This window comes from Neolamprologus brichardi, chromosome 9 (genome assembly GCF_056152115.1).
Source record: "Neolamprologus brichardi isolate AB-2024 chromosome 9, ASM5615211v1, whole genome shotgun sequence".
NCBI classification, from domain to species: domain Eukaryota; kingdom Metazoa; phylum Chordata; class Actinopteri; order Cichliformes; family Cichlidae; genus Neolamprologus; species Neolamprologus brichardi.
Window position 1 is genome coordinate 890,447 of NC_142112.1, and position 16,889 is coordinate 907,335.

Below are 16,889 nucleotides of genomic sequence, written 5' to 3' on the forward strand. Positions count from 1 at the left end.
ACACACTCTTATTTCTCCAGATAAAGACTCCTGCTGACCTCATGGTAAGATGGGTAAATGGTGAGGATACTGTAAGAGAGCGTGGTTAGGAGAGGGAGAATAATAACTAACTAAATAATAAGCTGGGCTTGGCTTCAAATAACATCGGTCTAAATATTGTTTTCCCTGAGACACGCTGGCTCATGTAAACTAGCAAATACATAAAAAAGAAAAAAATCATTTCAGTTCAATGTTATTTATATAGCACCAAATCAAAATAGCAGTCGCCTCAAGGTGCTTTATATTGTAAGGTAAAGACTGTACAACAATACAGAGAAAACAGAGGAAACTCCAACTATCATATGACCCCCTGTGAGCACTTTGGCAAGAGTGGGAAGGAAAAACTCCCTTTAGTAGGAAGAGACCTCCAGCGTAACCAGGCTCAGGGAGGGAAAACCATCTAACAGTCAAATGTTTGATCATTTCTGAGACAGTCCTACACTTGTATGGACAAATTCAGCTATGAAAGTATGAATGTTTTGTGTGTGAAAGTCACTGAACGAGGCACTTAGACTGTAAACAGCATTTTAATGTCACAGTTATTTGAGGTGAGGGTAACTCTATCAGATGGAAGCAAATACTATTTTTATAATGGGTCCATCTGATGATTATTTATTCATCTTTTAGCCGTCCAGCACTAGAAATTATTAAAACTATTACAAATACACAAAGAAAATGGTGATCACAGTTGTGGAGAATCGTGAAATACTCGTGTGAATTGTATTATTGTGGTTGTTCTTCAGTTTATTTCATATAAAGATGAATAATGAAGAAAAACATTCTAGATTTTTGCATTTTTATTGTTAAAAACTGCTCACGATTTTGCTCAGTCACATTTCCATAACAGATGGTGTCAGATCTTCATGCAGTGTCGGTGAGACGATCAACAACAGATCAGTCAAAACACTCAAGCGGACACTCCTCTGTAGAAGGAAACATGGAAAGTGTAAGGTAATCAGTGCACAACATCAGTTTGTATTTCAGGCTGTTTTTATATAGAACTTCAGTACAAATGTAAAAGTTCCGGTTTTAGGAAGATGAAGAATATTTTCAGGAAGGATGCCGGTCTGCAAGCAGAGCTGGTTGAACCTCAGCGCTGAGGTCCAGACTACGTCCTGTGATGTAAATCTGCTGCTGTAACTTCACAGTTTACTGAACACAGCTAAATGCAACTTTACCATATAATCTGTTTTCAACAAAGGTTTCACTCCGTCCGGTGTTGATGGAATGATTCAGGCCGTACTCGTCAGGCTTCCCATCAACCACACGCATTTCAGTCACAAACCCCGTGACTGACAAAAAGGGAAACAGCAGAAGAAAAGATGTGAAAAATACTGGATGATGATGATGGAGGATTAACCGTGGTGGTTAAACTGTTTCCTGTCTTTGTGGGCGTACTCACAGGGAAGTTTCCGGGCACGTCAGTCTTGGTGGCCAAAGTCTCCATTTTCCAACAAGTATCGCTACGGTGCAAAGACCCATTACAGATCTTTGCAAAGACCATTAATCATCAGTGTAAATATTTTAATGCTGTCCAAATGGTGTTTGCTTTGTCTGTCCTCTCGCACTCACAGAGGAAACGAGGACGCCACCTTCAAACCACATGGACAGTTTCATAACCACAAAGATTATTCCTGCAGTGGCAGAATTGTATCCACTGTGTGAGAGGTGAACGTCAGACAGTTCTTAGAAAATGTAGTTTCTCTTGATGTTATTTCAGCTGTGAAATGATGAAAAACAGCAGAAAAGCTAACGCTAACAAACGGGTGTTGAAATGTTTCATTTTCTGCTGTTTCACAGGTCAAAAAGGGCGTTGAACCAAACTGAAGCTGAACTGCTGTAGTGCAGCATCTGCTGTGTGCTTAATCATAGAACCTTCTGTACACAGCAGACAGAGGCTACTGGCACTTCAGTCCATCTGCTAGAGAGCTTTAAAAACTGGTTATTGAAGTGGCTTTGATGATACTGATACACATTCTTTGCTACTGTCACAGGACAGGGATCCACCAGGGAATAGTTGTCAGGATAAAGAGCCTTTGCTTCTCTAAATATAAACTGGATACTTGTAGGAAACTTTGGGAAGCAGCATTTTTCCTCATATGGTCTAAATTGAAGTTAGCTCAGGTACTTCTTCCATACTTGCTCTACAGAAAGCCAAAGAGTTTGGAGCTCTGCAAACATTTCCAGCACAGCTGGATGTGTTTGTAACTTTGGTCACCTCTGTATCATCCCTCAGATTCTTTCTGCACAGCTTTGAAACCATGACACCACTAGTGATGCTGAGGAGATGTCCAGTTTAAACAGACCTTTATTCCTGGAAAACAAACACATGAAGTGATGCTGTTAAAGAAGAACATTTTATCGCACTAATGAATCAAGCATCTGTATGTTTGTCTGTCAGTCTGTCTGCTCAACAGTTCCTCTGATCGACTTCAGACTTGGTGGGTATTTTGTTTTTGTAGCGGTCAAAGTCTATCACCGTGTTGCTTTGTCTGCTGTAAACCTGCCTGTACAAAGGGAAACATGCATGTTTTTAGATGCAAATTCACAACATGGCTGCATTTTTTGGTCTTCTTGTATTTTATATTTATTTAATTCTATTATTTTTTAATCTTTACAAGTGTGTAGATACAAAGGCTTGATTAACCCTTTAAAACCGGTCAGAGCGGGCACGCTCCGTTTTGCGTAACTATTTTTAAATCCCGGTAGCTCTGCAACCACGAGAGCTAGCGCAATAATTGTTTTTGCATATGAAACCGGAGGAGTTGTACTTACATCTTATGCCATCAGCTTGTCCTCGGTCACAGTTTCCTTCCACATATAGCTTTGCAAAAACTGCATAAAAAGCACTTGCAGCAACAAAAACATAATATTCCAGAAACACGCTTTGCTGATCCGATCAGCTGTTTGTAACACTTCCTACGTCCATCAGCACAAACTATCGCATGTCCGCCATGACCTGCCCGAAACCGGAAGTGACGTCATTTTTGCGGAAATGTACTTTTTTACCATCAGGGCCTCATGAGCCTATACTGGTGTTTTTAAAAGTTATGTTTGACTTTATGATTTTCTGTGTGGTTTCTGGGATGCTTAGGACTCATATTGCACTGCTGGAAATAGTTTATTTTGATGCATATGCTGCTTTTTTGCAAATTTGCATTATAATATTTATTTTCGTTTTTCCTGCAGTGTATAGAAATTGGTGTATTTCAAAAATAAAACTATGAAGACACTCAAAATAAACTCCTCTGAAGAACAAATACAAAGAGGAATAAGGGGATTAGTTTTCAAGTCTTGTTTCTTTCAAAATAAAAGCTGAAAGTACCATGTTTTGGAAGCATGATAATATTTTCAGCCAGGATGCCGGTCTCCAAGGAGAACTGCACCTCAGCGCTGAGGTCCACATCACGCCCTGTGAAACCACAGATATAAATCTGCTGCAGTGAGAATAACTTTACCCAACACAAGTGTAGAATTAGACATTTGACTTTACCTACAACCTGTTAACAACAAAGCTTTCATTACCTTTGTTGTTGATGGTGTAAGTCATGTAGGACTAATCATACTTCACATCAGCCATGCACACGTCAGAGTATCTCCAGGCTTTCAATAATAAAGCCAAGCAGATGATGTGAACATAGCAATAGTAAAATATGCATCATAATCAGTTGTATGTGTCAACTATGTGGCACCTCAGTCTTGTTGGCATGAAGAAAAGTTGTGTAAAATGTAGCATAAGGGCTGCAAAGACATCATTCAAACAGCAGTCGTCTATTAGTCGTAACGTATCTCCTGTTAAATAGTTAAATGTCTCCATCTCTGTCCTCTCACAGCTCGGCGTCTACCAACTCCAGCTGTGGTAACAACGGCTGTGCCCATCGACACGCTGAAGCTGAGACGCCACCCGTCAAAAATAAAAGTCTTAGTTCTGATATTTTGTAATGAGTTTGTAGATTTCCCACAGCTGATAGTAACAGCAGGCTGCCGGTTTAGAGAAGCCAATTCAGGAATACTGGAACAGAAGCTAAACAAAGTCCTGCTGTGAACAGCAGCAATATGGATTTTACACATCCATCCATCTTTTCAGGGTCGTGTGTGTGTTTGCACCATGTTTACAGAAACTGGAATGTGACTCTACTTGTGTGGACAAAATGAGCGTCCCCAAGAGTTTGAAGGCGTTTTTGAGACTAAACATGGTGTTTTAGTGTCAGGGGTACAATTAGGTTATGGTTCGGTTTAGGGCTGAGGGTTAGGGTTAGGCATTCAGTTTTTAGGGTTAGGGTTAGGTGTTAGGTAAAGCATTACATCAATGTCCCCACGGAGATATGAAAACAGGACTGTGTATGTGTGTGTGTAACCCTATCCCAGCTGTTATTAGGCAAGAAGCAGTTAAACTGTGGGAGGATGTCAGGGTACCAGGAGAGAATCAGACATGGATTCAAACCCAGGACCTTCTTGCTGAGAGGAGACAGGTTTATCCCACCAACAAAGATCATCTGTTTAAACGTGCGCTGTAACTGAGTATTTTTTAAATACAAGAAACCGGATATAAGGGTTGCTCTGCCACTCCTGCCTTGACCGGTTACGTCATTTTATTCAGTGAACATGTTCGCAGCATCAAAGCTGAGTAAGGCCACGCCCACACGTACACCGTGATTTTTGAAAACGCAGATTTTTCTGAGCGTTTGCGCCTTTCGTCCACACGTAAACGGCGTTTTAACTGAAAACTGAGATTTTTGAAAACTTATTTTTTGCGTTTACGTGTGTACGAGGAAAAAGCAGATTTAGTCACGCCACATCAAAGGTGTACGCCTTTTTTGATGTCACGTTTTGCGCCACGTTATTGGTTACATGAGATGAATTTCTACTAAATACTGCTGCTGTTAATCTATCTGCCAACGTCGTCGTCGGTTTTGAATAAATAAATTTAAAAACATTACATTTATTGCTGCTATATGTGTTTTATTGATTCCTAAGTTGTGAGTCTACACCAGCCAAAATACTGTTTTTAGTTATTAACATTTGAAATGATGAAGGCATCGGAAAAGCAACACAAAATTAGCTGCCATCCCAGAAAAACACAAGAACTTTTCAGAAGTATTTAACCTTTTCAGCGGCACAAAACCCTGTTTAGTCTTTCCCTCCCAGGATTCTAGACTTCTGATTGGCCAACGTTTCTACACAGTTAGGATTTGGCATGTTTTCGACAGTGTTTGACTTTGTTTTTGGCGTTAACATGTGGATGGAGATATTTTTCAAAACTGCACGTGTGGACGGGATTTTTTTAAAAAACAAAACAAAAACGGAAACTCTGTGTTTTCAAAAACACCCGTGTACGTGTGGATGTAGCCAAAGAGGCAGAGCTGCTCTCTTCCATTAGGCTCCTCCAGACTCCGTCCTGCCAAAGTCTGATGGCATTTAAAGAGCGTAACATCAGAACTGTCTGGGGAAGGTGAGGGAGTGAAAATATTCTAAATCTGTAGTCCATGTCAGTGCTGACCACATGCACAGCAGTACTTTGGTTGGCTTCTGTGCCGTCGTCTTATTCTACGAGTATGCAGGAGACTTCCAGAGCCTCAGAGTTTGAAAGAGAATTTGATGTTTGCTCTGAGGACAAGTTTGAAGTGCAGCAATGGAGCAACGTAAAAGTACTTCAAACAGCCCTGCAGAGTTATTGTAGGGATGTTTTCATTTGATTTGATGGTACTTCAGTGGTGACCTGTCCTGGGTGTACCCCGCCTCTCGCCCTGTGGTAGGTGGGGTAGACTCCTCTCTGACTCTGGTTGGATGATAAAGGGATAATAAAAGAAATTAAAAATGCGCACTAAGAGTAACGTATAGTTGCTCTGACTTTATATCTCCATGGAGCGTGAGGCTGCAGCCCATGAAAAATGAACTCTGCATGTGTTTTTGTATTTAATTACCCATCAGATTTAATTAGTCGTTAACTCTGTTCTGGATCATTCTGGTCCTCGTTAAACCCGGGGTCAGTGTTTTCATTGTGCTGCATTTGGTTGTGTTGTGTTGAGCTACAGTTGAGATTTTTATGCAGGCACTGACAGAGATCCTCATCATGATTCAAAACTTAACAGGTTATTATCTCCACTTATTGACTCCAACTTGTGAGAAAATAACACAAAACTATTATCAACTTCATATTTCGATGGCAGAAACAGACTTCCACAGTCAGGTCATGCAGTCTGCAGAAAACTGGAAGCACTCATCTTTGGCAAATCATTTTCCAAACTATAAAACAATAGAGACATAAAACTGTGGGCTCATGTTGCTGTCCACGCATTTTATTACAATAAATCTGGCTGGGCCATCTCTCCTTTCAAGTACAGCGATGACTGATAACTCCATGAACTTTTCCCTTATTATAACAGCCAGATCTCACAGCGATACCACTGTAATCTCATTAAATACAGAATAAAAAGTATTATTTGGGTCATATTGCAGCAATAGTTCTGAATTTGACACATAATCAGTAGTTTCAAAGAAAATACAACCTGCGTGACCTCAAATGAAACTTCACGAGCTTTCGTGTTGATCACTTTGAGAGACGGGGCTGGTCTGGGATCCTTTCGTGTCCTTTCAGCTCGTTTGCACAGACACATTTGATTGTTTGATCCTGTTTCCACTCTCAGATGCGTAAATCTCCGATGACAGGAAACACTTGTCGTCTTCGTGTTCTCGCTTGTTTAAAACCTGTGAACTGTGATCAGCGTGCAGCCCGAGGCACCCGAATGTTTTCATGTCGCACAAACCAAAATAGACTCAGAGTTTCATTAGAGCTCAGCTGCAAAACAACCTGACTGGGATCAACGGGGGTCACCGGGAGGGGGCTCGGTCCCCATGTAAATGCTTTGTGTTTTTCTGAAAGGCCACTTTTCTTTGTTGAAATTGCATCATTATGAGTCATTATGAAGCAAATTAGCTCGGCGATAGGAAGTTTAATTTTTCTTTCAGGGTTCAAACGGAAAACCACAAACACATTTAGACTGAGCTCAAACCGACAGAGGGCTTTAGTGAAAATGAACAGATTTTCAAGCACCCGAGCACACCGTGTGACTCTTTACAAAAATAAAAAGCAACCCTCTTGACCCTGGAGGTCCCTCAGTCCTCTAAAACAAAACCACGTTAATCACATTGTATTTCATGACAAGCTGTCAGAGGCATTAAAACCCTGATATATCCACAGACTGTATATAAAAGATGGACACAATCACAGTGACATCACTCGCTGGTTTCGGTTTGTTCTTAGAGCACAAAATATGTGAGCCGCTGCTGGTCTGCACTGTATGAATGTGCACTATTTACTAGAGATGGACTGATCCGATATTACGTATCGGTATCGGTCCGATACTGACCTAAATTACTGGATCGGATATCGGAGAGAAATAAAAAATGTAATCCGATCCATTAAATATCATGAAAGCACCTCACAGAACTTGCAACACGCCGTAACTCGCCTCATAACCTTAGCACGTCGGAGCAGTATGCATCACGTGATAGAGCGGCTGTGGCGTGCGAGACCTGTCGGCAGTCTGGTTGAGCATTTTGAGCCTCGCTAACAACCCAGTATTTCATCTCCGACAACATTATCGCAGAGAGAAGTAAAGCAAGTGTGTAAGTTAATCTCTGAATGTTTGTAAAGCATTCCAGCGTTAAGCTTAACAACCGATATATGGAGCAACTGCCTCTTCTTGTTGGTACTTCAATCATGAAACTGATCAATGATCAGCTGATCGTCTCTCTTCTTTGTTTTTGTCTCACTTTACACCAGAAAGAGGAAACCAGTGGCTGAACAACAGCAGCACGTTTAAGCTTGATAAGCTGTTGTTAGAATTTATTTAATATTATTTCTACACCAGGATCTTTTTCTACAGCTGAAGTAACTGTGCAGGGGCGGATCTAGCAAAGTTTAGCCAGGGGGGCCGACAGGGCATGAAGAGGGAAAAGGGGGCACAAAGACATACTTTTCTTTCTTATTCTCATTTAAAATGTCGAGCTTTTAATAAATAATTATCTGACTCTTACACCCAAAGTTTTAATCTGATGTAAAATATATAGAAGTCCATTACTGTATATAGTAACTGTTAAGTCTAATGTACCCTAGTAAGCTATAGTACTTTTTCCTTTGGGAACCATCTGTGCAGTCTGCAGTTCTGTTGAAGAAAGATGTTGAATCTATTTAATTATTCTTGAAAAATAATGTATTTCTGTGCATTGTTTTCCACACTGCATCAAATTAAAGTTTACGATTACGTCAATTAAGCATCATGAGGTGGGGGGTGGGGGATGATTCCCTATTTTTATTTATTTTTTTGTTGCTGGGAGTTGGAACGCTATTAGTTAGGTTGTTTAATATTTCTGCTAAGTACTCTTTAAAATACCAGAATAGGGAGGATGGAGCAGGTTTAAGTTTATTAGATTGATCAGTGTTGCTGAACTATGAAATATTTTTTTGCACACAGGTATAACAGAAAAGCTTTAGTGTTGTTGTTTTTTTTTAAAACTTGAGTATGAACTTATACAAAATGCAGCAAGATATTAAAAAAACAGTTTTATTGATTAAAAAAAACACTATATCGGATTCCTATCGGTATCGGCAGATATCCAAATTTATGATATTGGTATTGGACATAAAAAAGTGGTATCGTGCCATCTCTAGTCACTATGGCGACTCCAATAGGGTTACCTGTCAACTGTGGTGTATATATGTATGTATGGTGAAAGTCTTAACCTCTTTTTGCTCCTCCCCTCACTTGTGGATGGACGGTGCTGTTACCGTGGTGACAGCTTGGATGTGTTTCAGTCCTGCCTGGTTATCACTGCAGGAATCTTTACTTTCACATTTATTACAGGTAATAACTCTGATTTTGTAAATGTATCCTGATACACACAGAGATCGATGAGCAGAGGTCACATGATGAAAGAAAAAACATGGAGTCTTTGATTTATTTAGATATTTATTGATGAATGCAAACAAACCCTGACACTGAACCATCGTCGAGCTTTCACAGAACAAACCTGATCACATGACCTGCTGACCCAAACAGTGAAAAGCTCCATGGCAACAACAACAAACAGCCTCACATATGTTAACAGAGGCTGTTAGAAGCACAGAGTCTTTACAGTCTTTCTCCTGTTTGTACACAGATCTCTGCACATCTTCATCACAGTCACTCACCAGAGGTGGGACCAAGTCATTGTTTTGCAAGTCACAAGTCAAGTCTCAAGTAATGTCAGGCAAGTCAGAGTCGAGTCTCAAGTCACTGGTGTAAAAGTCCGAGTAAAGTCACAAGTCTGAAACTTTGAATTTCAAGTCCTTTTGAGTCTTTAAAAAAAAAAGAAAGTTTGCAGTTATATGCTAAATGTAAATATTAGACCATGTGATTTTTACGACAATTCTGAGATAAGCTGCATGTTATTCTTGGATGCGCTTGTAGGACCGGCTTTAAAATAGCATGACAACACACACATTAAAGTTAGTTGACATCACAAAGTTAGATGAAGTCAGCTATCTCATCGTAGCAAAAGAGAAGCACCACCTACCGTTCTTTATGCAACTTCAACTGTCGGACAAAGTTGGAAGTTGTTCCATCTCTGTAGTTTTGCATATTGCATTTCGTTTTTTTGTTGACTACTTCATAGTTTATGTACCTGAAAAAAATAACTCCTTGCAGCATTTTTGAGGGTTTTTTTCTTCTTAAAAAAAATCTGGTTAATTTGATTGGCTGTGCTACAGCTCACGCATTCATATGTACAGAGTGTGGTTTGAATAAATGAATGAATGAATTGAGTAAATGATGCACACTTTCTATATAATATGCGTGTTAAAATTTAGATTTGGGGTGAAATATCAAGTCTTTTCAAGTAAACCGGTTCAAGTCCAATTGAAGTCCCAGGTCATTGGTGTAAAAGTCCAAGTCAAGTCACAAGTCTTACAACATTTTTTCAAGTCAAGTCTAAAGTCATAAAATTAATGACTCGAGTCCAAGTCATGTGACTCGAGTCCACACCTCAGATGATTGATGATGATGAGGACTGATGATGAGGACTCAGATGCAGTAAATAAGTTGATTGATCATTAATTAATAAAGCTGGTCAAATACATCACGTGGACACATGTGATTGTGTATTGTAGCATTGATCCCAATGCTGGTATTAGTACTGGATCAATAACACTGGATGGATGCGTTCAGCATGGAGCCCCTGAGCTGTGTTACACACAAACATGGAAACTGACAGGTCTGTGTCATTCACAGTCTGTAACACTTCTAAACAACAGAGGCTGACCCAAGTGCCTCCGAGCCAGGCACGCTCACATCACAGCTCTCTAAATAAGCCAGTTTCAAAATAAGAGCTGAAAGCTGTGTTTGGTTGTGTTAGCTTATTATTGTGGAGACTAACATTCAGTGATCATGTGTTCAGACTCATAATGATTACTCTCAGAAATCCTGATCTTTGTATTTACTGTGTGTTGGATCAATAACTGAGATTCATCGTATCACACAGCTGTGCTGCTGCTGCTGGTGATGTCAGCACATCTGGAACAATACGAGGTATCTGCTACCAGACTGAGCAGGACGTGAGACCTGTGGACTGTTTAAAGCTGTCCCTCCACAGCTCACTCAGACCTGATCCACACCTCAGTGATATTCTCTGACTTCCTCAGTAGAGACAGAAACCATTCAGATCTGGGACGATCAGCTGACTGATGATGTCACACAGACTGTGTTTTTCAGGAACAGTGATTCTGATGTGAGCCTGCTAGCTGACAGCAGACCTGATGAAACCACATGTTCACATCTGTGAGGACAGACTGGACTCTTTGACTGCACCTTGGTTCTCCTCAGAGGTCTGTACAGGAGCATGTCCACCCCCACTGAAGATCTCAGTCACTGTGAAACATAGAAAGCTGCTTGTGTAGCCTCTGCCTCACATGTAGATACAGCTACAGGTTTCTCTGTCAGTCAGACTGAAACAGTGTCCTGATGCTGCATCATTCAGCTCTGTGCCCCAGTCAGCATCACTGTGAGCTACCAGTGTCAGTGTTTCTGCCCTTTTCCTGTAACACTACACTCAGCACAGGCTCAGCTGCTATCCAGTGTTGGACTTTGGCTTCAGCTGCTGTGATAGATCCTCTAACATAGATCAGCTCTGCTACATGTTGTTAGATAAGTGCAGCTGCCTGTCATGTCCTGATGTTTCTCTAGGTCAGCAGCTTCTCCATCAGAGGTTCACATGGAGCTGATCCAGTATCTCCAGTAACTGTGTTCTGTGCCTCACTGGTTCATCCTTCTGTCTGTGTGACGTCAGTCAGATGTTGAAGTTAAACTCTGTAATCTTCTGTAACGCTTCCAGCTCTTCAAAAATCACAGACGCTCAGAAAAGTTGGCTTTTCACGATTTATTCCTGCAGAAGACATAAAACACACTCAACAGGTGTCTTCTGATGGTACTAGCAATTGTAGCTCCCTCACAGTGCAAGCGCGCGCTGTCTCGACAGACTTACAATTAACTTTTTAATGAAGAAAAGATGGAAAATAATAATTTCTCCCATTTTTCAGTCTGTCACACTGAACTTGTATACAAAAAAAGAAATCTTATGACTAATAAAATACATTTCACAATCGTATAAAACAAAATAACAGGATGACAGAAGTCTCAGTAAACAGTATCACCGGCTAAACATTGCCCTCTAGTGAAAAATTAACGGTAGCGCACTACATTTTCACTTGCTTGTGCTTTACAGACAAGATGACTGTTAACGGCTCACATACCTGCAGAAGACATAAAACACACTCAACAGGTGTCTTCTGATGGTACTAGCAATTGTAGCTCCTACAATGTAAAACAACATCACAAAAAGCACAGAAAAACAGTAAATCAAACACATTTCCTGCTATGCGCAGCAACCACTAGGGGGCTGACAAAAGCTTACTGCCAAAGAGCATAAATACGGCAGAAACACTGTTTAACAGCAACCAGCCTTTGTTTCGGTTACACAGAAACTTTCTAATATCAATATGAACCTATATACATCGACATGTACAACTTATGTAACAACATTCACACCAGAAACCATAAAAATGCCTGAGCCTTTCATTACAGAACTTACCCTCACAGTGCAAGCGCGCGCTGTGAGGAGCGGAAGCCTTAGCAGCTTCTAAACGTTAGAGTGAGATCCGGTTTCTGGGTTTTCAAAATAAAATATAATAAAAAAAATGATAAAATTCACACTTAAAATAATAATTAAGAACAGGTAAGTGCACGTTTTTCTGCTATATTTTTAACTCCGTTACACTTCACTGTGTCACAGAGTTCAGTGAGTCCCGTTATTCACAGTATCAATCAGATCATCAGAGAACAGCTGATCAGCAATCAGTGGTGCAAACAGCACCTCCTGTGGTGAGAGGATGCAATAATGCAATGTAGCATTTTTACACTCAACACTTCCAGTCATGGAAACTGTCTGTTGAATCTGTTTGACGTTGCTTTCTTGTGTTGCTTTCTTGGTTAGAGTTCCTCACAAATGTCCAGATTATTCTTCTAATGAGGCGTCGACCATGTTTTCAGTTCTTTGGAAGAAAACATCGCCCTTTGCCATCCTTACTTTTCTTTGACTTCTTCAAATGCAGCTGAACTCCAGCTGGTATTTTATTGGACTTTGCAGCTGTTTCTGGTCATCAGTTCATTCCTGCAAACCTCTGAACCTGAACAACAATGATGTTGCATTGCTGGCTGATCCCAAAAGGTTGATTCTGTTCATCTGGACGTTTTCAGAAACGTTTGCTCACTGATCAGGTGACTTCTTCAGTCTCAGCTGACTGCAGCTTTACAACCTTACAAACAGCACATTTGCACAATGACTGAAACCAGCAGCAGCAGCACCTGATATATATGATACTAATATAATACATATACATATATAATCCATACTAATGATGAAGGAACTGAGCTCACAGTCCATTGTTCATTCAGTGAACTACTCAGTTTATTTTGGGCCTCAGAAATGCTCACTCTGTTTGTACATCACTGTCAGCAATAGACTCATTCTGCTGTGTGGACAGGAACACATGTGACATCACTTCCTGTTTGTTTGTGACTGAAGAGGAAGAAGTTTACAAGGAATCATTTAGAAGAGTTTCAAACATCAACTGATTGAATCCATGAATCTGAAAACGTGTTTGTGAGTGAAAGAGACAGACATGTACAGACTGAACTATCTGTTCAACAGCCAGAGTGTTTCTGTAACAGGAGACACTCTTTACACCCCACTCAGCACAGGGACACTGAGGAACCAGACCAGACCCAAAACCCAGGATAAAGAGTTTGAGTGAATGTGGTGTTGAAGGTGTGGAGGTGGATCAGAGTGTCAGAGGAGACTCTGTAGAAGGACAGAGTGCCAGCAGGAAAGTCCACATACACTGCTGCTCTGTTAGAGACAGAAGAGGAGGAGGAGGAGGAGGAGGAGATGGATGTTTGTATGTCATTGTGCCAGACAGAACGAGGACCATCATCAGAGCAGTACAGTTTCCAGGACTGATCATTGTGTCCAAACCAACAGTCCCTACCGCCTCCTTTCCTTCTGATGCTTCTGTAACTCACTGATATATAAACTCTTCCTCTCCACTCGACCTCCCAGTAACAGCGACCAGTCAGACCATTTCTACACAGCAGCTGTTCAAAAACATCAAATCTGTCTGGATGATCAGGATATGACTGAACCTCCTCCACATGTGTCACCTTCCTGTTGTTGTCAGACAGTTGGAGCTTTGTGTTTACTGTGTTTGTGTTGATTGTGAGTTGACAGGAATCTGATGGAGAGAACAAACACAATCCAGCTGCAGTTATTGATCCATCATCTGTTCATTGATTGACACTTTGATGATGACTCCTGACATGATGAAGATGGTTGAATGTGTGCTGCTTTGTTTTCATGAATCCCATTAAAAACACACTTACACTTCCTCAGACCTGGTCTCAACCATCGGACTCCAGCAGGCTCCACCCTGAAAGGAGGAGGGGGGTCAGAGCAGCACAGTCAGCATGCACACATGGACATTACATGGCTCTCATACACACACTGTTACACACTGAGCTCAAAGCTCGGCTCCACTGTTTTATTCAAAGAAATCTACATTTATTTATCAGCACATTTAAAAACAGCTTGAGCCAAAGTGCTGCACAGAGTAGAGATAAAATAGGAAACATACACAGTAATTACTATAAAGACTCGTCAGAATTGAAAGCTACAGAGTACAAATGTGTTTCCAACCGGGTTTTAAAAATGTCGAGTGTTGGTGACGACCTGATGTGAAGGGCGACTGTTCCAGAGTTTGGCTGCAGCGATCGATAAAGCTCACCTCTGTTTTTACGTCTAGTTCTGGTCAGAAGCTACTTATCTGCAGACCTGAGGGCTCGACTTGGATTATTTTGTTAAATAGAGATAAGATGGAGCCAATCCATTCAGAGATTTAAAGACCAACAACAAGATCTGGAAGTGGATTCTACCACGTACTGGTAACCAGTGGAAAAAGCTGGAAAAAGCTGGTGATGGGTCGTCTAGCACAGACCCACCGCTGGAACCAGACAATTCATGAGGGAGAGAACTGTGACAGCGCCGTTCCTTCACTTGACCTCAGTCGCTCTCGTCTGCTCCCTCGTAACACTGCTCTTTATTGAGGTTACATGAATATGCATAAGTTCATTAACATATGACGTCTTACACAGGTATGAACAAAGAGTACCAGTCTGTGCATAGTGTAGGTATGTGTGTGTGTGTGTGTGTATGTGTGTGTGTGTGTGTGTGTGTGACCCTGTGACCCCAAAGCTGGTGCTAAGAGTCCAGTGGTCCCCCTAACAAAGGGCTCTTATACTTAACCAGACACAGAGTAGGTGTCCTCCTACACCAGGGGTCTCAAACTCGCGGCCCGCGGGACGATAGTTTTTGGCCCCCACCTTAATATGAAAATTTAATGTTAGTTTGATAATGTATGACACTTTACAGTGTTGTGTGCGGAGCTGAATTAACCCACCAATCAGGTGGGATATGGATCTCAGGGGACACCAGCCGGGCTTGATGCAAGCAGGGAAACATTTCTCAATGAGTAAAAGTTACAGCAGCGTTGCCCTGGAGTGTTTCTTTCTTTTCTGTGCCTGGCTGGCTTCCTCCTTTCTATTGGGCAAACGCGGACATTCGCCCCAGCGCGCTGCGTTCACAACACTTCAAAAAAAGTTGGGTTTTTTAAGTTGCTGCCCAGCGGGACATTATACGTATATAGATTTATACACACGTCAGTGGGATTTTTAGTTATTTTTTCACAGAGAGAGATCTCATATTAACTCTCAAAGTGATGCGTAGGCGGCAGGATAAAAGAAAAGTAATGAACTCAATGCATCCCAATTTAGTCTGCAGTCACATAGCAACACCTGTTCATCGGCAATAACAGTCCCCGGTAACCCGGACTAATTATAGGGTCGCACCGTAATTTGTGGGTTGATGTTTTTTATTTGCATCACTCCGTTTGCATTGCAGCATACATGAACATTACATATATTTCAATATAATGTAAAAGCAGTCAAAACAACTAACATCAGAAACAGGTGATGTTATTTGTTATATGTCACGGTGTCATTTCCACTTCTTTCTCCTGTAACAACAGCCCGGCGCCGTGAGCAGTCGCCTTCTTTGCTCTCGCAATCCCTGTACTTTGTACCATCTGCAAACGCCACGGTGTTCGTGTCGTCATGAAAGACATGAACATCGAGCGTAAAAACATAGGAGACTGCTACCGGCTTTTTGTATGTATGTACCACAGGCCTTCAAGGTGGCTGCAGTTAAACCTTTACTCAAAAAGCCATTTCTAGACCCAGCAGTCTTAGCTAATTATAGGCCAATCTCCAACCTTCCTTTCATATCAAAAATCCTTGAAAGAGTAGTTGTCAAACAGCTAACAGATCATCTGCAGAGGAATGGTTTATTTGAAGAGTTTCAGTCAGGTTTCAGAGTTCATCACAGCACAGAAACAGCTTTAGTGAAGGTTACAAATGATCTTCTTATGGCCTCTGACAGTGGACTCATCTCTGTGCTTGTCCTTCTTGACCTTAGTGCAGCATTCGATACTGTTGACCATAATATTCTATTAGAGCGATTAGAACATGCTGTAGGTATTACAGGTATTGCACTGCAGTGGTTTGTATCATATCTATCTAATAGACTCCAATTTGTGCATGTAAATGGAGAGTCCTCTTCACACACTGAGGTTAATTATGGAGTTCCACAGGGTTCAGTGCTAGGACCAATTCTGTTTACATTATACATGCTTCCCCTAGGCAGCATCATTAGAAGACATAGCATACATTTTCACTGCTATGCAGATGACACCCAGCTCTATCTGTCCATGAAGCCAGATAACACACACCAATTAGTTAAACTGCAGGAATGTCTTAAAGACATAAAGACTTGGATGGCCACTAACTTTCTGCTTCTCAACTCAGATAAAACTGAGGTCATTGTACTCGGCGCTGAAAAGCTTAGAAATATGGTATCTAACCAGATTCTTACTCTGGATGGCATTACCTTGGCCTCCAGTAACACTGTGAGGAACCTTGGAGTCATTTTTGACCAGGATATGTCCTTCAACGCACATATTAAACAAATATGTAAGACTGCGTTCTTCCATTTGCGCAACATCTCTAAAATTAGAAATATCCTGTCTCAGAGTGACGCTGAAAAACTAGTTCATGCATTTATTACTTCCAGGCTGGACTACTGCAATTCATTATTATCAGGATGTCCAAAAAACTCACTGAAAAGCCTTCAGTTAATCCAAAATGCTG

The 16,889-nt window shown here is 41.1% G+C and overlaps 1 protein-coding gene across 10 annotated transcripts in view; it reads right to left on the minus strand.

The window, feature by feature from the left end:
* The window catches only part of LOC118456097 (protein NLRC3-like), a 559,092-nt gene that overhangs the window by 500,454 nt on the left and 41,749 nt on the right, over positions 1-16,889 (minus strand). The window contains exons 8-9 of one of the 10 annotated variants that reach the window (XM_087845759.1): positions 14,013-14,059; positions 12,474-13,864 (exon numbers count right to left, since the gene is read on the minus strand). The exons of the other annotated variants lie outside the window; for them this stretch is intronic. Of the exons in view, the coding sequence (XP_087701885.1) occupies positions 13,326-13,864; positions 14,013-14,059 (586 nt within the window). The 3' untranslated portion in view covers positions 12,474-13,325. Of the gene's footprint in view, positions 1-12,473; positions 13,865-14,012; positions 14,060-16,889 lie in introns of those variants that run through there. 10 annotated transcript variants of the gene reach the window in all.